This window comes from Danio aesculapii, chromosome 20 (assembly GCF_903798145.1).
Source record: "Danio aesculapii chromosome 20, fDanAes4.1, whole genome shotgun sequence".
Classification (NCBI taxonomy): Eukaryota; Metazoa; Chordata; class Actinopteri; order Cypriniformes; family Danionidae; genus Danio; species Danio aesculapii.
The window spans coordinates 26,957,880-26,982,339 of NC_079454.1; the positions used below are offsets into that span (position 1 = coordinate 26,957,880).

Below are 24,460 nucleotides of genomic sequence, written 5' to 3' on the forward strand. Positions count from 1 at the left end.
TACCCAATTCACCTATAAAGCATCTCTTTGGACTTGTGGGGGAAACCGGAGCACCCGGAGGAAACCCACGTGAACACGGGCAGAACATGCAAACTCCACACAGAAATGCCAACTGACCCGGTCGAGGCTCGAACCAGTGCTACTCAATGCGCCACCGTGAATTGAAGTTGTATTTTTAAATTTTAACATACATTTTTAGTTTTATGTGAATTACTTTTCATGGAGGGACAGAAACCTCTGACATGTTATCAGTGGCGGATCTAAGGATTTTTAAAGGTAGGGCCAAGGTGGGGCCACAATTTAAAGAGGGGGGCCAAGTTGTTCAATTGGTGCACTATATATATATATATATATATATATATATATATATATATATATATATATATATATGTCTAGAATATATAACTTTTTGTCCTGTTAAAATACAGTATATATTACTATATATAGGCATAGTATATATTTTCGGGGGTTAATTTTACATCTGCAAATAAATATCAGAAGATCGTAATTTTACCTGCAGCATTTTTGTGAGAAAGAATATAGTTGCGTTAACAAATATGGATGACTAAGGAGTGTTGTAACATGGGGTTGATTAGCATTGCCCATATTAGCAGTATGGCAATCAGAAACAACATATTCATCTATATCATACTCTCTAAGATCCCTTCAATCTTACAGGCAAAGCTGCACATGTCTTTGAGCAAGATTGTGGGTTTTATCTTTAGCTTTATTTTTTAATTGATTCTCACGATAAACAAATATTTTCCCCTAGCAATCATTAGATGAAGAAAAAATACTTGCATAATCTAAAGAAGCTGTTTTCTTAGTTTAGTTTCATGCTAAGCGCTCAAGCTATCTTCAATCCCACATGCAAAAAATAACTGTTATAGCTGGTGCATTTTGGTACATTTCTCTTTTTTATAGTGTGGCAGTGAAAGCAAAGGACAGACAGTGGTGTCCCTGCAGGAATCTGTTGTTGGTTCTGGACGCACAGATTCTAGAAGTAACCTTTTTCTAGTGATAAAAAGCACAGTAATTCTAAACAGAAAGTGACCGAGCTGCACTGTAAATGACAGCACAGAAGCCGTCTTTACTTTCACTATCGATTTCGCCATGAAGCGCACCTTTACCGTTGACATTACATCTCAAAATGGTCATTTAACATAACACATTTATGACAGCTATGAGCGGAATCGTGGAAAATAACTCCTGATCAACGAACGACATGTTTAGTCGCATATGACCATCAGTTTTGGCCTGTTTTAAAAGCGAACCGTACAAGCAACATAACAAGTTTAATCCCTGTTTCGGAACAAGTCAATCGATCTTCAGGGATGAAGCACTCGTCATACAAGAATAATAGCTGAAGTAACAGGTATCACCGGCATTTCAGTCCTTTGTGTCCGAGCTGTGATATAAATCAGCAATGACTTAAAGGGCACATAGTTTAGCTCTTTTTTCTGATTTAATATTAATATTATGGTTCTCCTGAGTGTGCCAGTTTAGGTTCAGTTCAAAACACAATTCAGATTTGTTTATTATAATGTGTTAAAAAGTGTCATGTTGGGGGCGTGTCCACAGCTCGCTGATTTATGGGTGTGTTGCTTCACATGTAGATTAGTTTCGGCTTCCCGCCCAACGTAACAAGGGGGCGGGGCCATGAGCTCACCCGCTCTGTGTTTGCAACAGAGTCTGACAGGAAGACTGAGAGAAGGGGCAGGAGTAAGAGGATCAGCAATCAGTCGTACATATACGACTCGGACACAGACCAAGCAGAGAGTACAAAATCATTTGTGTCTTTGTACAGTTTTACAGCCAACTGTGTGCTAGTTTCAAGTACCGAGCTTGTACACAGAAACTAATAACCACGCACACTGAATTAACTTTGACTGAGGCACGGGATGCGTCACTCGAAGCCGCGACACGGCACACCAGACACTCTCTGTGGCGCGGCAGAAACATCAAGTGTCCCGAATCGTCTAGCCGTTGTGTGTACCCTGATAGAAACCTATGTTTAGAATTCTAAAACGCATGACGCTGCGTCAGGTACAGCAGCACCTAGTTAAGATCACAGGGAGTTTCTGGGATCGCGAGAAATGCAAACGGCTGAAGTATAAGGTAGACTCAATGAGAAGTACACATGTTTGCAAACCTACCTGTAGATACAACCAATAATTCCGATTAGAGCGATAATCTGGAGAATATTGCTCTTGTGTTGAGCCCAATGAGCCTTGCATCTAAAAATAGAGCAAGGGTGTTGCTTTAGTGATATCGCTTCGACTCACGCTGAAAATGGCGGACGTGAATCAACAAACTGAGGATATGGTGACGCGCCTGTCAATCAGCATTGGTGGGCGGGGGGACCGCTCTCCTATGTAAAGTTGCGGTCGATCTGAAAATCGCTCCAATTGGTCCACCGTTTTTATGTTGTTAAATTGGAAAAAAAGCACTGGGTGTGCTTATATCACCCCAATATGACAGTCTATACACCATACATGCACATATGTCTGTCCAAACAGCTTGAAAAGTAGATTTTTTTACCATAGGTGCCCTTTAATAGAGGAGAGTGGCACAACAGGGGCCATACCCATTTAAACGGGGGCCCCTGTAGCCCCACCCCTAGATCCGCCCCTGCATGCTATTAAAACGGCTATATTTGTGTTCTGAAGATGAACAAAAGTTTAATAGGTTTAAACAAAGAAATAAGGGTGAGCAAATGATGACAGATGAACTAACCTTTAAGTCTCTAAACAAACAAGCATTTTAAGACAAAACACATTTATCAATGAAAATGACTTTATTACTGCTTCCAGAATCATTGGAAGAAAACAGCCCTTGCACAAAAGCACAATTAGACATCAAAATCTTTTCTTTTTTTTCTTCTTTTTTTTTTGTCCAAAACAATCATTTTACACAAATTGGCATGCAGACCAACAAGTATTATTACAAAATTAAACCATTATTTCATTTTGGTTTAGGAAAAAAAAGTTATGTCAAGGCAGAAAAATAAACTTCTCATAAAAAACATCCCATTGATACATAAAAAAGGCAACGATTTCAGAAACATGAAAACCTACAAATATTGTGTTTTGTTTTGTGTGTGTGTGTGTGCTGTTCAATTCTGCTTTAACATGTGTAATGTAAAAAGGATACAAAACAGTACAAAGCACTCGAATATTCACATACTGACTTACATTTGATATTGGCTTGTTATATAAATTGAATTCACATAAATAATGAGGCACAGAATGACCAAGTGAGGCCTGTTATTGTCATGGCTGAAGAAGAGCCTCCTCATTTCGCAGGAGATCCTGTCCTCATGATGAACTGTGCTCCTCATCAAGTTTTTTCATACTGATATCTTGAGCGGTTTGCGCCGCTCGCAGTGGTTTGCTCAGCATTCGATGGTCATTCGCTGGTCAACAATATATTTACAGTCAACTTTGATTCGAATGAATCTTGGCTCAAAGCAAGGTCACCTACAAGCGGCCTCGGTGCCTCTGCTCAAATCAGTAAACACAGCCGGAGACTCACCAGAGGCGGCTGGCATTGTCAAAAGGCAAAGTTTTCTGGCAAACCTTGAAGCAGAGATGCCCTCATGTTTGGAATGTCGAGTCACAACAATCGTTGAAAAGCCATGCGATTTGTCCCCGCCACTCTTACTTCTTCAGACACTGGTACATGAGTGCTCTGGGGTTTAGCATATAGCGCTCAGAGTTCAAGAACTTGAGGTACTGAGGCATGGAGGACCTCGGGGCCATATATGACATACCTGGAGCCACAGCCATCGCCTCAGCGAGCTTCTGCTTCATTTCCTTCACCTCATGGTCCTGTTTCAGTATTTTAACTGATAAGTAGAAAAAAAATAAAGCAGATTTTAATATTGTGGAAACATACCAATAAGCATTTATCTATTCCCTTATATTTTAAAATACAGTGCTCAGCATAATATTTTTCTCCATTTCTCAGTGAATATAGGCAATGACTTTTAGTGCATTTGAACAAAACAGATTTATTAATCAGATATACTTATTAAAATATTATTTTAGTCTCCAAACATATTTAGAAATTAAAAGATAATACAATTAAAATCAAGCAAAATACAGCAAAAAATTAATAAAATTACAACCTACAAAATTTCAACCAGATTTTTCAATTTTTTTTTTTGCTTCTCTTGATTTTTCCTCTTTTTTAAATTAGCATTTAATATTTTTCTATAACATATACATTTGTGTGTACTAGTTTTTGCACTGTTATCATGAGTTATTTTGCTAGATGAGCTCCAGATTTGGCTTCAGTACTGACTAATGTATTTGCACACATATAATATTGTATAGCTTCCTATTAAAAATATGAATTTAAAAGATAGATTTGTGAGGGGTGTACAGATAAATGCTTAGCACTGTGTATATAATTAATATTATTAAATATTCTATATAATTTATACTACAGGGCTGTTGACTGCTTGATTCTGATTGGCTGATCAATATTCTAAGGCGTTCAATTATTATCACCAAGCCACATGACTGAAGTAGTTCCAGTCAGGTCTTGACCGCATTAGAGTTTAATATCACTACACCCAATGCTTCAATTACAGCCTACAACAGTCAAAAAGAAAAACTAAAAGCTTTGGATAAAATTCGGAAGAACTTAGTGCCACACAGGAGAAAGACAGGGATGTGCACTAGAGATATCTTTACTGTGCTATTCATCTAACCTAACAAATGTAAAGCTTAGAACATCACCATGCCTTTCGCAATCTGTTCTCTTGCTAATTCACTCTCATCTCCATGATTTATGGGGTATTTGATCTAATTCAAAACACCTGCGATTAGTTCATGCGATTGGCCTGGATTGGGGAGTACTGATCGAGTCATAAAATGTGATTATTGGCTGATTATTAGAAATTACTAGAAATAATGTAGACGTAACGTGGCAATGCAGCCATGATTTGAAGAGGACAACAGTTTTAGTTTTTCGTATTTATTTAAAATGTATATATATATATATATATATATATATATATATATATATATATATATATATATATATATATAATTTAAAAGATGCAATATTGATGAACAGAATCAAAGACTATAGAATACACAAGACATGTCACTCGTATTCTTTTAAATGGGCAAAAGTGTAACTGTCAATATGGCGAATGAAGCCCCGCCTTCTAGTACAGGAGCTAATCAGCGATCGTTATATGGGGAATAAAGGCCGCCTTCTAGTACAAGAACCAATCAGCGACAGACTGACACTTTTCTGGGGGAGGGGCTTGGACCAGATGTGAATTTCTGCAGATTTTGTGTGACTCAAACATTTAGAAATGAAACTAAATAGACAGTTGTTGCTTAATGTAATTGTTGTTTCATAATATGAAATTTAATCATAAACTTGGCAAGCAATTTTGGAGAATTTGATGTTTCCCCATTCAAACAGAATACCGGAGCATACTGCCCGAGAGGCGTTTCAAAGATGGCCGCCGAGTGAAATGACTTGCCTTAAAGGGGTAAGTCTAGATCAGATATGCTGCCGGCCGGAAGTGCGATATGCACATTAATAAAGCAGCATTTTTTATGCAGCATTTTTGTTTTTACAATACTGTGACGGTTGGGTTTAGGGTTGGGGTGGGAGTAGGTGTTAAAAAAAAAAATTATTGGGTAATTTAATAGGTAACATAACTAATACTCGGTACAATAACTGTTTTCACGTTACTGTGATGGTTGGGTTTAGAGTTGGGGTGGGGGTAGAGGTTAATAAAATACAATATGTGAGAAATTTAATAAATAATAGAAATAATTCTCGTTAACTTCCGGCCACAAACCTATCCAATCTAGCAACAACCGCCTTAAAGGGACTTTGACCAAAGAGCTTAGAATGACCAAGAGGCGACACTCAATTGAACATTCCATTGCAACAGCAGCGCCCAGCAACAGCCCTGCGATTCCGCCATTTTGGAGTAAAAGCTGTCGGCTGTCCATTGGATCTTATTACTGTCGTGAGGGCAAGCAGCTGCTTTGTTTTTATTTAAAAAGCGCATTAAAGCTGAGATACAACCTGAAAGACGACAATACTACACTTACCATCACAAACATCAGCACTTTTAATAATTTATTTTACAGACTTATAATATGCTGTTGTTCTATTGAAATTTTCATTCCAAAATGGCCACTGTGTGACAATAGCGGCATCTAGTGGCTGTTTCACAAATCGCACTAGAGTGTCGCCACTTGGTGATTCTATGCTCTTTGCTTTGACAAAATGTGCTTCTTCTTTAAAAACATTAATAAATCATACTAATCCCAAACTTTTGTCTGGTAGTGTAAATAAAAAATAAAAGCAAAGTACTAATTATAAAACAAACAACTTTCAATTTAAGCAAAACATTTGGCAGTATTCATTTTTAACATTTTTATAAACTATTTTAGGGGTGTTTCACAGTGTACAGAATGGACAGAAAAACATGAGTAACAGAAAAAGGGAAGAAGGGTTGGCAAAGTACCTCGAGCCAAGAATCGACCTCAGGTCAGCATGAGCTCCTCAATGCTATGTGTTGATGCATTAACCACTAGGCTATTGGCACTGACTGTTTTCAACTTTTTAACTCATCGTTTAACTGTAAATCTAAATGTAAAAATAGATTGTTTAAAAGCTCTCAAAAACTGACTGGTGCATTGATAAACAAAAACAGTTACGACATGTAGGTCTGGATAAGTGTCATAATGTGAAGTGGGATGAACCTTGCGCTATCTCCAGCTGTCTGCGTGCGTCTCCGAGTGCTGAGAACAGGTCTAGTTTGAGCCGGGTTTCTGCACTCAGGTTGTACTCGAGATGCTGAGCCTTGTCCTGCAGTGAGGAGAGAGCAGAGAGCAGAGCGTCGGCCTCCTGCTCACTGCATCTGTTCCTCTGCAGCGCCTGTGGACGAGCAGCACAATATTACACACATCATACAGACACAACAGAACTGAAGAATATAATGGCAATAGGGAAGATTCACTGAGCCATTTTACATGATTCAGATTATTTAAATCTCATTTGTCTAGTTCCAGTATTTGGCTTCCATCCATACAATTGTAAAGGGCTGAAGTGTATCATGATATTGAGATTAAAGCTACTTTCTACTTAATAACTGCATTGAGTTTGATGAGAAACTTGAAGTGTATTTTTTAAGTATGAACGGATGTTTTACTAACATATTACTTCCTGTTTTTGGCTATTTTTATGTTAAAACTAGCAGTACTTAATTTCCAGCAGTACTTAATTTCCAGTCATATTAGAAAACAAGATGTTTACTCGTGTTATACTCTCTTACTCTGAAAAAATGTGGTACATCATTTACATTGAAACTATTTTAAAATAGTAAGTACATTTCACAAATTATGACAAGAAATGCCAAGTTGCACAATAATTTAAACATCATATTTTTCATATTTTTATAATATTTTTTAAAATATATATTTAATGTTTAAGTATATAAAGCAGGGTTATTATAGTAAACTAATCAAAACCCATAACACTAAAAAGATTTTGTTACTTAAAATAAAATAAACATTTAAAGTAACATTTCTATAAAAAATGAGAAAAGCGATATAAGTTATAACAATAATATTAAACTTTTTATAAAAATAACAAAGATACTGAAAAAAGGCTTAAATATTATTTTCTTGTAAAACATACTACAGTATAACAATGTAAATCAAATTAAATTAAATATATTTTTAACAGCGTGACATTTAATAAATACTGGACATATGGGTGTTTTTTATTATACAGGATTATTAATAAGGAATTCTTATTCATATTTTGCACATCCTTTGGCTGCTGCTTGAATAATGTAAATTCATGTTTCAAGTTAAAAAATTAGAGGTGTATATAGTGTTGCAGATCATAGATTCATGGACGGCCAGCTAAATAATGATTACATTGCACATTTTTCCTATTTTTTTTCCTGTTATCGTTTTGTTTTAAAAACAAATGTAATTAAAAAAAATTATAATATTTATATTTTATTATATATATATATAGACAGAAAATTATGTGCATAATTTTTACATGTAAATGTCCCAATGTTATAAGCATATTTACACTCACCGGCCATTAGGTACACCTGTCCAACTGCTCGTTATCGCAAATTTCTAATCAGCCAATCACATGGCAGCAACTCAATGCATTTAGGCATGTAGACATGGTCAAGACGATCTGCTGCAGTTCAAACTGAGCATCAGAATGGGGAACAATGGTGATTTAAGTGACTTTGAACGTGGCTTGTTGGTACCAGACAGACTGGACTGAGTAGTTCAGAAACTGCTGATCTACTGGGATTTTCACGCACAACCATCTCTAGGGTTTACAGAGAATGAAAAAGAGAAAATATTCAGTGAGCGACAGTTCTGTGGGCGTAAATGCCTTGTTGATGCCAGAGGTCAGAGGAGAAAGGCCAGACTGGTTCGAGGTGATAGAAAGGCACCCTCTCAGACTGGTTTCTTGAACATGACAATGAGTTCACTCTACTCAAATGACCTCCACAGTCACCAGAGCTCAATCCAATAGAGCACCTTTGGGATGTGGTGGAACAGGAGATTCGCATCATGAATGTGCAGCCGACAAATCTGCAGCAACTGCGTGATGCTATCATGTCAATATCGACCAAAATCTCTGAGGAATATTTCCAGTACCTTGTTAAGTCTATGCCACGAAGAATTAAGGCAGTTCTGAAGGCAAAAGGAGGTCCTACTCTGTACTAGGTGTACCTAATAAAGTGGCCGGTGAGTGTAGTCTGATCAACATCTGTGAGATGAACAGTTTAATCTCCTCGGTCAGATTTAAATTCCTCATAATACTAAAACTCTCAGGTTTCACAATGATTTATGAAATATGTGCTTTCTGTCTTGGCATGGTTTATATAGCAGATGGCACTAACAGCATTTAAACTGGGCAAGGAACAAGAAATAATGACCAAAAAAATGAAAATGAACAGAAACTTTCATCCACAATGACAAAAAAACCCACACCACAGACTGCAAGCCACCGGATCCATGCATCATAACATGACAAACATAAAAAATAAGGAGCACAAACATTTAGCACATCACAGCTATTGAATGCAGTGTGTAACTGAACAGATCTACGAACCGCGTCCTTTACCTCCACTTCATTCTCTAGAGCTATCATCCGATTCTCTTTCTCCTGATATTCCAGCTGTAGTTGTTTGTACTCTGAGTCTAGATCTTTAGCTTTTTTCCTCAACATTTGAGTTTCACTGTGTTCTTGCCTATAGTGGATGGAAAAATACAACATTTTACAAGTTTATTTTGTCATTGCTGTTTTGCATTGAGATCTCTATTGCCAATTATAGTCATAATTAAAAAGCAGGTCATTCAGACCTAGTCTCAAAGACAGCTTATGCATGTGACCAGTGACCGAAAGCAAAATCACATTCACATGATTAATATAGGCATATCAACACTTGCACTATTGCGATGTTGATATAATTACCTGTGTGATGCGCTTCGAAGTAAAATTGTTGCTTCATCAAATTTTTGGGCTCTGACTTCTGTGAGCTGTTTTTCTACTGCAACTCGGGCGTCTGTTTCCATTCTGATTTTCTTTTCCAGCAAGCAACAGTTTTGTTTGTCCTTCTGTCTGGATTTATTCAGACACTGAATCCTGCACAGAAAATGCAATATATTTGGTCAACATATATGTGGTCTTCCTTACTGAATTTATTTGTGTTGTAATATTAATTTTTCATTTGCTTAGCATTATATTATATTATATTATATTATATTATATTATATTATATTATATTATATTATATTAAATTATATTATATTATATTATATTATATTATATTATATTATATTAAATTATATTATATTATATTATATTATATTATATTATATTATATTATATTATATTATATTATATTATTATTATTATATTATATTATATTGAATTATATTATATTATATTAAATTATATTATTACATTATATTATATTATATTATATTACATTATATTAAATTATTATATTATATTATTACATCATTACATTATTATATTATATTATATTATATTATATTATATTATATTATATTATATTATATTATATTATATTATATTATATTATATTATATTATATTATTTTATATTATATTACATTATATTAAATTATTATATTATATTTTTACATCATTACATTATTATATTAAATTATATTATATAAAATTATATTATATAAAATTATATTATATTATTACATTATTATATTAAATTAAATTATATTATATTATATTATATTATTATATTATATTATATTATATTACATTATTATATTATATTATATTATATTATATTATATTATATTATATTATATTATATTATATTATATTATATTACATTATTATATTATTATATTATATTAAATTATATTATATTATATTATATTATATTAAATTATATTATTATTATATTATATTAAATTATATTATATTATATTATATTATATTATATTATATTAAATTATATTATATAAAATTATATAAAATTATATTATATTAAATTATATTATATTATTACATTATTATATTAAATTATATTATTATTATATTATATTATATTATATTATATTATTACATTATTACATTATATTATATTATATTATATTATATTATATTATATTATATTATATTATATTATATTATATTATATTATATGTCTCTTCTACACCTTATCAGCATCACAAGAAAGTTCAGAAATATTTTTAATATTCTGATTTGATGCTCAAAAAGCATGTCTAATTTTTATTATTGTTGAAAATGATTACTTGATAATTTGGTGAAAATCATATTACATTTTCAAGGATTATTTGACCATTATCACAGTATTTGTTTGAATAAATCTAATATAAATGCCTTTAAAGTCACTTTTTGATCTTGAGCTATTTGAATGGAATAAATTAATAAATAAAATATTTGATTCTTTTTTTGTTTCATAAAATGATTACGTAGAATTTTTTTTTACAAAAGTTAATAAATGGCTTTTATAGTGTAACTTTGAAGTCTGAGAAAAGGTAAAGCAATACAAACTTGAAAAGACTTTGTTAAAAAACAATTAAATGATTTCAAAATGCCTGTAGTAGTAAGAAACACTGATATGTTCGATATATAAATGCAAACAAAAGTTCAAGCAGTGTGCGTGAACATTAACCCAGAGCAGCGGGAGGAGATCAGAGCACTCACTTGTTCTGCAGCAGTTCATTTGCATGTCTGAGCAGAGATACTTCAGGCCGCAGACTGTGTTCACTGTTGGTGAGATTACAAATGTGACTGCGCAGTTCCTGCTCGCTCTGTCTGCTCGCCTGCAGCTCTCCCTTCAGCTTCCTCAGCTCCTGTTCCAGCCTGTGGAGCAGATGGAGATGGCAGTGTAAATGTGCTCCAAATTCATTAGACAGCTCACACAGCCCATTACACTTGGGCAAACATAAGAATTTTCAACACGGAACCCATAGTACATTAACACAGGGGTTCCCAAATTTTTCAGCCTGCAACCCCCAAAATAACAATGTCTCGTGACCCCCAGTATCCTCTGAGGTGGTTATACATCTATAAACCATGGACACAATGGCGCACACATAAATCTATTTATCGTTTATTTTGGAGAACGCCACTTGGAGAGCATCCTCCATGTTCAGTTGTGGTCTGTATTTATTTTTAATATATGCGAATACCGTAAAGGTGTTAGAAAGTTTAACCTGGTGCTATAAAACAAGCTGCACCTGAGTCTTTAATATAACGTAATCCCCCCAGGGGGCGCAAAAGAATAGAAAGGGTGATGGATTTTTTGTTTTGCATGTTGTTTTTTTATGTAACTATTAACTACTATTTTCTTTTGTATGTTATGGATAAAATATGGTACTTATAATAGTTTAATAAAATGAGTCGGTGCCTATGGCGTCGTGGAAAGTGCACTGACACATGCACTGTGGTGTTCGTGGCAACCCGGGTTTGATTCCCGCCTCGAGGTCCTATGCCGATCCTCCCCCTCTCTCTGCTCCCCACACTTTCCTGTCAATTCTCTTTACTGTCCTATCAAGATAAAGGTGAAAAACCCTAAAAAATGAATTATATTTTTGTCAATCTCTAAATGTCCCGACCCCCCGTCATTGTCCTGCGACCCCCACTTTGGGAACCACTGTATTTACAGACTGCGTGAAGGCACTCAGTTGTATGTTTGTTTTATGTATGTTGTGTGTTAGTGTGTTGGTTTATAAGGACTCTCCATAGGCCTAATGTATTTTATACTGCAAAAACAACTTATTATTTGGCCTAAATCCAACTCTCACAGGAAACTTGTGGCTAAATTAGAATGTCAAAAGACCTTGGTTAAGTATGATTTTAAGTGTTTGAATCACAAGGATATAAGACATGCCCTCATAAACCACCTTAATATACTACAACCTGTACACACAAGTATGCGTGTGTTGGTGTACATGTACATGTGTGTCACAATGTCAAAGCTTTGCAAAGATACTAATGCCGTAAACATTTTTTTAATGCAGTAAACTTTTTTTTGTAACCCCATTTGTTGTATTGATATTGAAGATGAAGATGCTGTCAAAATGTGTTGAAAACTAGATCTACAAGTTTACTATTTAGAAGAAATTGAAAGAATTAGGCATTCGATAACAAAATAAATAAAATAAATTATAGTATGGTGCTCTGAAAATGTAAAAATTGTAGACTTTTCTCATGTATTTCGACTCATTTGTGTACTTGAAATTGGACAGTTTAATTCATTCATTCATTTTCCTTCAGCTTAGTCCCTTTATTCATCAGGGATTGCCACAGTGGAATGAACCGCCAACTTATCCAGCATATGGTTTACAAAGCGGATGCCCTTCCAGCTGCAACCCAGTACTGGGAAACATCCATACACTCTCATTCATACTCATACACTACGGCCAATTTCGCTTATTCAATTCACCTATAGCGCATGTCTTTGGACTGTGGGGGAAACCGGAGCACCCGGGGGAAACCCATGTTAACTCGGAGAGAACATGCAAACTTCACACAGAAATGCCAACTGACCCAACCAGGACTCGAACCAGCGACCTTCTTGCTGTGAGGCGAACGTGCTAACCACTGAGCTTGGACAGTTTTAAAAAATCTAAATAGATGAATTCTTTTAATGATGGATATTTTCATCATAAGCAATCAAACTGAATGTCAGTTTGCTGACTTTTTTCTCTTACGGTTGATTTATTAGCATAAAACTGAACGCAAGTTTGGACAGTTGGTGGTGTTAGAAGAATTGAGTTAGAGATTACAAATATTGCTGCGGGTAATGTTTAAAATGTCCCGTGTGCTTCGTCAAAAGTTGCTTATTAAAATAGGAAATGGCTAATTTGTGCATCCATATACTGTATATAGCACTGAGATGAAATACACCTACTTCAGCATCTGCTCAGCATGTGGATTGGGAGGATTTGGAGGAGGATTGTGGGTTGGGATGTTTGACGAGCACCGTTCAACAGATTCCCCTGTAGAGTTGATGGCTTTAGGGTTTTTCTGCCTCTTCTCGGCTTTGCCGTTAGGAACATTCACTGAGCCTCGCTGCACTTTAGGCAGAGAGCTCTTGGAGGATCTTTGAGCTTTGCTGCTCTGATCTTCCTGAGGTAGGTTTTCAGCCATTTCCAGGATAGATGTGGAGTCCAAATGAATTTCGCCTCCACGGTGCTTGGCTCCTGGAGCTTGTGGATTTATGTCTCTTTCAGGTCTGGAGGGAAGTCTGTGGATTTGAAGGCAGTCCTCCATGTTTTGTTTGTCCTCTGAGGTGGTGGTATCAGATGGACACTGGTATTGCGTTGGCCTGGATTTGGACACCTTATATTTGGAATCTGTGCAAAGACATTTGTTATGATTATACAAACGTATGAACCAGATTCCGTCTGGAAAATCCAATAGTATCTGGATGCAGGCTTTATGATGCAAGCTGAGACTGCATCTCTTAGTGATGCAATGTCAGACACAATGCACTCAATTGTGCTAGTGATGTCACTGTGAGGGGCAGGGTTAGGGTTAGGTGAGCCCATTAAAAAGCATTGGATGCAGCTCAGACTGCAATGCACCAGGTCTGCATCCAGACCCCTCTCGGAAAATCAGAAGGTACAGTTGTGTTGTCTCTGGATTGTATATTAACATATAATGTAATCTAAATGTAAAATGAACTGGTAATATTTCTGTTCTGTCATGGCATTAGCTCTAATATTTTATCTATTTTTTTACAATGTACTGTCACTTTTCATTGAAAATAATAAGATCATGAATATAATGTTGGTTATTATGAGAAACGTTTCATAATATTTAATGTAACAAAACAGCATGTAAATAATAAAATAAGACAATATTAAACAATGCAATGTATACAATAAGGTCCCATTAGTTCACATTAACTAACAATAAGCAATACATTATTAATCTTTTTTTTATAAATGTTACTTAATAAAACTACAGAAGTTTGTTATTAGTTAATGTTAGCTAATGTTCAATAACTTATGTTAACAAACCTTTGATTTTTAAAAATGTCTTAGTAAATGTCAAAATTAGCATTACAATTCAACAATACTGTTAAATATGTCATTGTTGATTTTAATGAACGGGCTTTTCTCATGTTATCAGATAAATCTTCATCGTAGTGTGACAAAACTATACAGTATTTATTAAATAATAATATAATAGACCAAATATATGAAATTGGATTACTTAATATATTAGCATATATAATTAGCATATATAAATGACTTGGTAATGTAATTAAAATTAATATAAACATTATATAAAATTATTTAATTTAATTGAATTTAATTATTTAATAATTATATATTAAAATTATTTGGTGGTACCTAATAAATATTGTGATCAGGGGCGTCGCTAGACCCAATTCACTGGGGCACATGCCCCAGTAAAAATCTCCAGTGCCCCAGTAAATGCATTGAGATAGAGTGGCAGTTCCGAAATAAAGATGTTATTCTCAATGTGCAACCGAACCAACGCTGGTGAAAGCAATGTAATCAAAAAGCAAACTGACGCATCTCCGCGTGTGCGCAGAGAACCCGCGCGCCTCTCGCATGCGCTGCTCTTCTGCCGGTGCAAGTCCCGGTAGCTAACATGCGCGCCAAAAAAGCAGGCTACCTGCTTGTTACGCACCGCTCATGCGTTGTAAAACTAGCGAAACAGCCTTGTTTTGCAAATCGACAAAACTAAAGTTTAAACATTATGACGGTGATCTTACTAAGCAAGATCCTTACTAAGCAAGATCACTTAAGGGGCACGTACTAAGGAAGCAAGGGGGTACGTGCCCCAGTAGAGCTTTATGTCTAGCAACGCCCCTGATTGTGATTAATAGTAAGATTAATAAATTAAAAATAGAATTTTTTTCTATGATAGTTCAAAGTAGTTAAGAAGTTAATAAAGAGTACCATCTACTGTGTTAAGTTTTACCCATCTTTGAAAGACTTATAATTGTATATACAACTGTTTTTGTAGATGATATAGTACTGTAAAAGAAAGTCTACCTTCCATCCACAATTTTGGGTAGAGGTGCATGTAAGGAGGTAGGGATTGTTGCAGGAGATCCATATGGAGGTCATTCTCACTGTGAGCAGATTTCTGAGTGCGCACCTTAAACATGCTGGAGAAATAGCAGGTTGCATCAAATCCCATATACACAAGCGGATAACCAATGCTGGAAGAAACAATTATGGCATGTGTTAAATTACAGCAGGAAGCACAGCTGGTAAAATTGTTTTCCATTTAAGCTCCAAATGACATTCAATTTCAAAATAAATGAAAGACCATCAGAGCCTACCAGTGTGCAGCAAATAGATGGGACAGATTTGCATGTGGGCTTTTGAGTTCTCTCAAGCGCAGAGACGCCTCCATATAGACTAAGAGGATCCATAATGTCACAGTTGACATACAGATTCCTTTCTCTGCAAATCAGTCAATCGGTCAATTGATGAATTGGATGAATGGTGATCTGTGAGTGTTATTGACATGGTGGCTTTATTAGAAGTGTTCAGTCTTACCTGTATGCCACATATAGTTGAGTAAGACATAAGTACTGGCGGCAAAAAACAGCCAGTGTAAGGGTACAAAAATTAAACAGAATAAGTCCAAGGTAAATGCAGCACACACAAAAACCACACAGATGGCCTGTAAAAAAAGCAGAGGTTAGTTGTTATTACTATCTTTTATTTTAATTATGCACAAAAAAGCTACAAAACTATATAATATTAAAGGGTTATTTCACTCCAAATGAAAACGGTAATCATTTACTCACCCTCTAAGACTTTCATTCATCTTCAGAACACAAGTGAAGATATGAGTAATCAAATTATATTTAAGAAGTATATTATTAAATGAAAAGTGCATTAGTAAATGCAAGACTAATATTTAAAAAAGATAAACATTGCCATTTCTAGTTAATGAATGTAGTTAACAATATAAATATTACTATTTCATATAGATTTATTATATAATTATAAAGGGAGACAAAAAGAAAACAATTTTAGTAAATAATAATGCTATATATATTAAACTAGAATATATAATATACTACATTAGCATTTATAAAATATTTAGTAACAAAGACTTTATTTTGATGGTCCCTATTGCACATTTTGTTGACCAAAAGTTGCATTGCAACTACATACCAATGAATTCTCATTTGAGTATTGAGTGTTTGCTTAATATCTGCTGATACAGCTCCTTCATAAGACATTTAACTGACTAAACGAAACTTTGCAAGTTCATGTCAACGTACACTAACCTTAACCCCAACCTACCAGAGTCTACTTATAATATATTGAGAATTAGTTGGCATGTAGATGCAATGTAACTTAAATTTAACAAAATGCGTTAAAGAGACCATCAAAATAAAGTGATATCCAAATATAAATGAAGACATATGATAAATATTTGATATAAATTTATAGAAAATTACTATACCTAAAGGTATCTAATAAATGTTCATTCATTCTTTCATTTTCTTTTTGGCTTAGTCCCTTTTTAATCTGGGGTCGCCACAGCGGAATGAATCGCCAACTTATCCAGCATTTGTTTTACGCAGCAGATGCCCTTCCAGCTGCAACCCATCGCTGGGAAACACATACACACTTATTCACACACACATACACTACGGACAATTTAGCCTACCCAATTCACCTATAGCGCATGTCTTTGGACTGTGGGGGAAACCGGAGCACCCGGAGGAAACCCACGCGAATGCAGGGAGAACATGCAAACTCCACACAGAAACGCCAACTGACCTAGCTGAGGCTCAAACCAGTGACCTTCTTGCTGTGAGGCGACAGCACTACCTAATGCGCCACTGCATCGCCTCTAATAAATGTTGAAATTGATATTACATTTTACACTAAGAAATCTTGTATGATCCTTTGAACGGGATGTGAATGATTTGTTTACTGAAGCTCCTGCAAGATTGCTTGATGCACAAGAACCAATGAGATTAATTCTGGTATATCAAACAGCAAAGAACCAATGAGGTTTCTTTTTGTGTGTCAGGCAGGTTTGGTTGAGCTTTTCTTTATGTCTTTTGAAGATCAGTGTTTTATCTGAATAGAAGAAGCTGCTTATCTTATAAAGAAACTGTTTCTCTTCAGAGGACTTTGATTGCACCGCTTGATCAGTATGGATTTTTAAAATGTTTATATGAATGTTTTGAAGTACCTGAATGTTTTTTTATATAATTTTTTTTGGGAGGGTTTTCACCTTTTATTGAGATAGGATAGTGGAAGACAGACAGGAAAGCATTGGAAGCAGAGAGAGGGGAAGGGTCGGCATAGGACCTCGAGCCGAGAATCGAACTTGGGTCACCGTGAGCACCATGGTGCTATATGTCGGCACACTTTACCATTATGCTACTGGTGCCGACAAAGTACCTGAATGTTGAAAAGATTTTGAATGGAGATCTGATCTCTCAGATTTGATTAGGAATATATAATTTTTTTATGATCTGGAGATGATCAAAAGTCGTGTTAATTTGGAATGAAATTTCATTTGGGATGAAAAAACTCTTAAAAATACAAGGAAAGAAAATAAAGTGTAAATTAGCATTTCATCAAAGACCTGTATTTGTTATCAATCTGCGATTAAAGAATAAAGTTGCATGTAAAAAACATAAAACTGCCTACCAGTCCATGACAGTGGAATGTGGTGTAGACGGTCCCTAGAAAGAGCCAGCAAGGCCACAGGTATTCCAGTCTGAACTCCAGAACAAAGTCAGCTAACAGCACCATCATCCAGACGATCATGAACTTCAGAACAGAGTATGCACTGAAAACAGGACATTAGTGTTAACAATATTAATAATCATCAGTGTTAAACATAACAAGTCAAAAAGAAAACATGTCACACAATCAGTTAATCAGTTTACACTGGCCTCTAAATGCTGATCACAAATTCAAGACACTGATGTTTAGCCACCAAATAGCCACTGCTTCTGCTTTCATACAGGCACTACAGAATCTGCACATACTTTTACCTTTACAGTTCCACTCTGATGGAAGGATCTGCCCTATTCAACCTGATCAGTATGGTCCATTTTCACAAAACAGCAAAAGACACATTTTTAATGTAACATACTGTAATTGTCTAACATTGTTTTTAATTTTTTCGCACATTTTATTTTTTCATATTATTTTCTGTCATACTGTTTTTTTTGTTTGTTTATGAAGTCAGAATTATTAGCCGCCCCGAATTATTAGCCTCCCTGTGTATTGTTTAACCCCATTATCTGTTTAACAGAGAGATTTTTTCAACACATTTATAAACATAATAGTTTTAATAACTCATTTCTAATAACTGATTTATTTTATCTTTGCCATGATGACAGTAAATAATATTTGACTCGATATTTTTCAAGACACTTCTATACAGCTTAAAGTGGCATTTAAAGGCTTAATTAGGTTAATTAGGTTAACTAGGCAGGTTAGGGTAATTAGGCAAGTTATTGTATAATGGTTTGTTCTGTAGACTATCGAAAAAGATATAGCTTAAAGGGGCTAATAATTTTGACCTTAAAACGTTTATTAAAAAATATGGACAGCTTTTATTCTAGCTAAAATAAAACAAATAAGACTTTCTCCAGGAGAAAAAATATTATAGGAAATACTGTGGAAAAACTCATTGCTCTGTTAAACATCATTTGGCAAATATTTAAAAAAATAAAAAAAATCAAAGGGAGTGCTAATAATTCTGACTTTAACTGTATAACTTCTGTTTTCTAAAAAAAATCTAACACTAACAATTGCTTTTTATTTTCTATTAAATATTTTTCTTTAAAATCTGACCAGAGATTAAACAAGTCCTTAACAACTAGGGAACACACTCTTGGCTTCTGAGTTCCTTTCTCACACTAACTAAACGACAATAAAAACTGTGATGTATTTCATAGAAAACATGAACGAGCATTCAGCCTACGCGAGATAAGTTATTGAAGATGTTACGATCCATGTTTTGGTCGCACAGTCCATTGTGCTCCATTCCTTTGTTCGGGCTTTCTGCCCTCCACATCCCTTTGTGTTTGGTAACCATGGCAACATTTCATCTTCTGCATCAGCACCTAAACGAGGAGTCTACAGTGTTGCCGTGGCTATTTAAAGAACAAGAAAGCGTTTCAGGAGAAATCAGCGCACGTTCGCCGCACTACGAAGCGTACAAACACAGTATTGTCCAGACAGCTACACTATATAAAGAAGAGATGGGGTCAGTTCAGAACACGCTGTTTACCTCACTGGGAACAATAGCCAACCTTATAACCTTATACATCCAATAACTTCAGAACACTGCTCTGAAAACTATTAAATATGCGTATATATATGTATAAATAGGCATAATTGACGACGTTAAATAATCTTTAGAAAAATATGCAATGCTAAACCACATTCCTCCGCGCATAGTGTCTAGTCAGAGGCCCTTGTCAGTTTGTCTGTGTTTTCAGACAGTCTGTTTTTCTCAGACATCGTTATTGTCATGAAGGAATAACAAGACTACTTGTTAGATGACGCTGCATCAAACTACATCAACAATAGCTCAGCTTATTAAAACAGGACGTGATTTTGAATGCAATAGCGTGCTTGAATATATTGAGCTGTGCACATTTGGAGGATGCTATTTAAATATTTTGTTAGCAACGCGCCTCGCTGCACTGTTTTTACACGAAATGTCAGATTCGGCCCTGTGCACATCCATTAAATCACTGCGAGCATAAGCGCTGAATTAAAACCCGCTTTCGTATCACACAACATGAGATGCTGTTTGTTTATTGTTTGCGTCAATCCGCTCAGCGCGCTATTAATAGCCGAGCGCGAGCCATTCAGGTGAAAACCAATAAGAGCAATAACAAACAACAAAGCAGCGCGCGCGATGTCATACCTTTCGGAAATCTTCTCAGTAAGTTTAATCTTTTTCATTTTCCGGAGCCTGCCTATATCCATGTAGCGTTTCTTCATATTATGGCTTCTGGTCCTCCTGGCTATTTAGTCCATTAAACAGGTAATTGTAAGACTGGAGCTCTCATTTACAGTAACCTGAGCAGAAGCGCTTTGTGCGTTAGTGGAGCTGGATGTGCGCACGCTCGAGAACTTCACACAGAGGCAAAGCGTGGAAGTACAACTGCGCTGTCTGGAGAACAAGGGGCTCACAAATGCGACGCTAACACACTGTGAACACGCGCGAGGGTTGAAAGACATCTCCAAATCTTTATCTTTACGTTATTTACCGTTAAATTCCCGATTTTATAAAAGATTGTTATGAAAAGGCCATCATTGAAGTGATCATAAAAACATCAACAACTGCAGAGCTTACTGTATGCTTTGATTCACAATGGAGAAAATAGACAGAGTGATAGTTTGATAGAAAGACAGGCAGATCGATAGACAGATAGATAGATTTATTTTTAAGGCAAAGGCTGGTTGGTATACAGACAGACAGACTGATACACAGAGATACATATTTTTAAGACACGTGACTATGATCTAAAGCTAAGTTAAACCATTTGTGCACAAGAAATCAGAAAATATTTAGCTTTAACAAAGATTTTACTTTTATTACAATGAAGATTATTTGGGGCGACACGGTGGCTCAGTGGTCAGCACTGTTGATTGACAGCAAGAAGGTCGCTGGTTCGAGTCCCGGCTGGGTTAGTAGGCATTTCTGTGTGGAGTTTGCATGTTCTCCCCGAGTGTATTTTCTCCGGTTTCCCCCCCCACAGTCCAAACATGCGCTATAGGTGAATTGAATTAACTAAATTGGCTGTAGTGAATGTGTATATGGATGTTTCCCAGTACTGGGTTGCAGCTGGAAGGGCATCCGCTGCGTAAAACATATGCTGGATAAGTTGGCAGTTCATTCCACTTGATAAATAAAGGGACTAAGCCGAAGGAAAATTAATGAATGAAGACTATTTGCAGTGTTATTTTACACTTAATTTTGTTTGATTACATTTCATTGTTATTTTACCTGAATACTGTCAGAATATACAGAAAACCATAAGCACTAATAGATATAACATCTTTTTCACTTGTATCTTTGGTCTGTATTCATTTCTGCATGTAATTTCTTTTATCATACTTTATAATAAACGCACTCGCTACAAAATGATCACAATGTAAAACAATGAATTCTTCACAGATGTTTAGAGTTGTTTAAATCCTCTCATGGGGCAGCACAGTAGTGCAGTGGGTAGCACAATTGCCTCTCAGCAAAAAGGTTGCTGGTTCGAGCCCCAGCTGTGTCAGTTGGCATTTCTGTGTGGAGTTTGCATTCTGTGTTTGCGTGGGTTTCCTCCGGGTGCTCCAGTTTCCAACACAATCCAAAGACATGCGGTACAGGTGAACTGAATAAACTAAATTGGCTGTAATGTAAGTGAGTGTTAGCAAGAGTGTGTATGGATGTTTCCCAGTGTTAGGTTGCAGCTGGAAGGGCATCCGCTGCGTAAAACATGTGCTGGATAAGTTGACGATTCATTCTGCTGTGGCGACCCCAGATTAATAAAGGGACAAAGCCGAAAAGAAAATGAATGAATAAACCCTCTTATGAAATTACATTAATATCTCAATATGTTTATAGCATAAATCTAAATATTGCAATGTGAGGTTTTTCCAATATCATTCAGCCCTAATAAATTGACAGACTAAGAGACAGATAGATAGATTCATTTTTAAGGTATGTGACTGATTGGTATACAGACAGACAGATTGATAGACAGATAGATTTATTTTTAGGGCATGTGACTTTGATTTCAAGCTAATTTAAACCATTTGGGCACAAGTTATCATCAATTTTTTAGCTTTAACAAATATATATATATTTTTATTACAAAGAAGACTATCTGCTGTGTTTTTTTACACTTAATTACATTGTTTGATTACATTACATTGTTATTTTACCTGAATACTGTCAGAATATGCAGAAAACCATAAAGCACTAATAGACTACAGTCTATTTCATTTGTATCTTCGGCCTGTATTCACTTATGCTTGTAATGATTATAATAAATGCACTCGCTACAAAATTATCCCAATGTAAAACAATGAATTCTTTTATAAATGTTTAGAGTTGTTTATCACCTTATGAAATAAATAAATACAGACCTAAGACAGATTGACAGACAAATGGATAAATAGATAAGACATCACAATCAGACGGATAGATGTTTGAAGACTGGCAGACACATAGACAATAGAAATAGATGGATGCGGAGCCATCGACAGACAAATATATGATAAACACGAAATAAGAGATGAGATTTTTGATAGGAAATATGGAAATTCTGTCACCATTTACTCAAACCTTGCTTGTTCCAAAATTGTTTCTTTATTCTATTGAACACAAAAGAAAACATTATGAAGAAAGCTGGAAACCTGTAACCACACTTCCATACTATTTGTTTTTCCTACTATAGTTGTCAGTGGTTGCAGGTTTTCAGCTTTCTTCAAAATATCTTCCATATCTCCAAAATATTTGTGTTCAACAGAAAAAAGAAACTCATAAATGTTTGGAACTAGTTAAAGGAGAGTAAACAGTTTAAACATGGTTCGGGATCTGTAGAGCTGCGCATCGTTGGATTTGCTCTTCAGTGTTTGGACTCTCAGTAGTGATTATTAAACCACACTGAACAGTGCTAAACTGAACTGAACTTAAACACTACAAACTGAACTGAACTGTTCCAATTTACTGTGACCTTTTATGTGAAGCTGCTTTGACACAATCTACATTGTATAAGCGCTATACAAATAAAGGTGAATTGAATTGAATTTAAACGTTAAGGTCCGCTCTGCTTGGCACAGAAATGAAATTTGTCTTTAACACTGGATTTAAGACAGCAATTGCATACAGTACATAAATCACACAATAGCAAAACTCATCAAGACAACAACATCAATTAAAAAGCTTAAAAAACAAACTAACCCCATACATATTACTGCTGATCATTTTTGACAACCACCTCATACACTTCAGACAGTGATCCGATTTAAGACAACAACTGCAATTGTGATAATCGACTTTTTAAAAGCATCTCTTCGGGCTCTAGGATTTTTAAACCAGCGTCCTGATGGTAACACTTATATCACAATTGCAGTTTTTTTTTCCATAAAGTAGTCAAATAGAATCTGCAGCGAATGTTGTTTGTGACCAGTCATCTTATTTGCCTAATTGATAATTTGCGATAATTTCTGTTTTCTGTTTAAATGTGTTATCAAACCATGAAACAGCTCTACACCTCCATCCTTAAATCAGTCATCCGCACATCAATAACTGTCTGGTTTAACTCAGCTACTAAATACGACCTCCAAAGACTACGTCGAATAGTTCGGACTGCTGAGCGAATCACTGGTACAACCCTTCCTACTCCCCAAGAACTGTACTTATCCAGAGCGAGCAGAAGGGCTGCCAAAATCACTCTGGACCCCTCACACCCGGCACACTGCCTCTTTGAACATCTACCTTCTGGGCGACGCTACAGAGCACTGTGCACCAGAACAGCCCGACACAGGAACAGTTTCTTCCCTCAGGCAATACATCTCATGAACACTTGATGATAATAATTGTGGAACCAACATCACTACTTGCTGTACACTTTTATACACATATACACTTATTTAACAACACACTTTACATGCCAATTTGCACATAACAGCTGCACATATAACGTTGTATATAGTAATAAACATGTACATACACTTGTCAATCTGTATATTTGCACTCACTACTTCTATTTTTTTTTTTTTATATATATTTATTATTATCTGTTTTTTGTCCTGTCTCTGTAATCCTGTTGCACTGTAGACTCTGTCACGAAAACAAATTCCTCGTATGTGTGAACATACCTGGCAATAAAGCTCTTTCTGATTCTGATGAAACAATCCTAT

General features: G+C 35.4%; 1 protein-coding gene across 1 annotated transcript; it reads right to left on the reverse strand.

Annotated features, from left to right (window-relative positions):
• Window positions 1-2,828: 2,828 nt before the first annotated feature.
• Window positions 2,829-20,633, reverse strand: si:dkey-12h9.6 (macoilin). Its single transcript, XM_056481415.1, has 11 exons — window positions 20,463-20,633; window positions 18,221-18,362; window positions 16,094-16,220; window positions 15,874-15,997; window positions 15,581-15,750; window positions 13,459-13,903; window positions 11,247-11,405; window positions 9,502-9,672; window positions 9,151-9,277; window positions 6,747-6,921; window positions 2,829-3,847 (listed from the first exon to the last, which is right to left on the reverse strand). The coding sequence occupies exons 1-11, from the start codon at window positions 20,537-20,539 to the stop codon at window positions 3,660-3,662; spliced, it is 1,905 nt and encodes a 634-aa protein (XP_056337390.1). The 5' UTR covers window positions 20,540-20,633; the 3' UTR covers window positions 2,829-3,659.
• Between the last annotated feature and the right edge of the window lie 3,827 nt (window positions 20,634-24,460).

Excerpts from the sequence above, each read along its gene's own strand:
- si:dkey-12h9.6 (XM_056481415.1), bottom strand. The coding sequence starts at position 20,539 with ATGAAGAAACGCTACATGGATATAGGCAGGCTCCGGAAAATGAAAAAG. Across the intron at positions 16,221-18,220 it reads CATTCCACTGTCATGGACTG|GCCATCTGTGTGGTTTTTGT; the intron begins GTAGGCAGTTTT and ends CTTTTTTTACAG. Across the intron at positions 9,673-11,246 it reads AATGAACTGCTGCAGAACAA|GATTCAGTGTCTGAATAAAT; the intron begins GTGAGTGCTCTG and ends TTTTCTGTGCAG.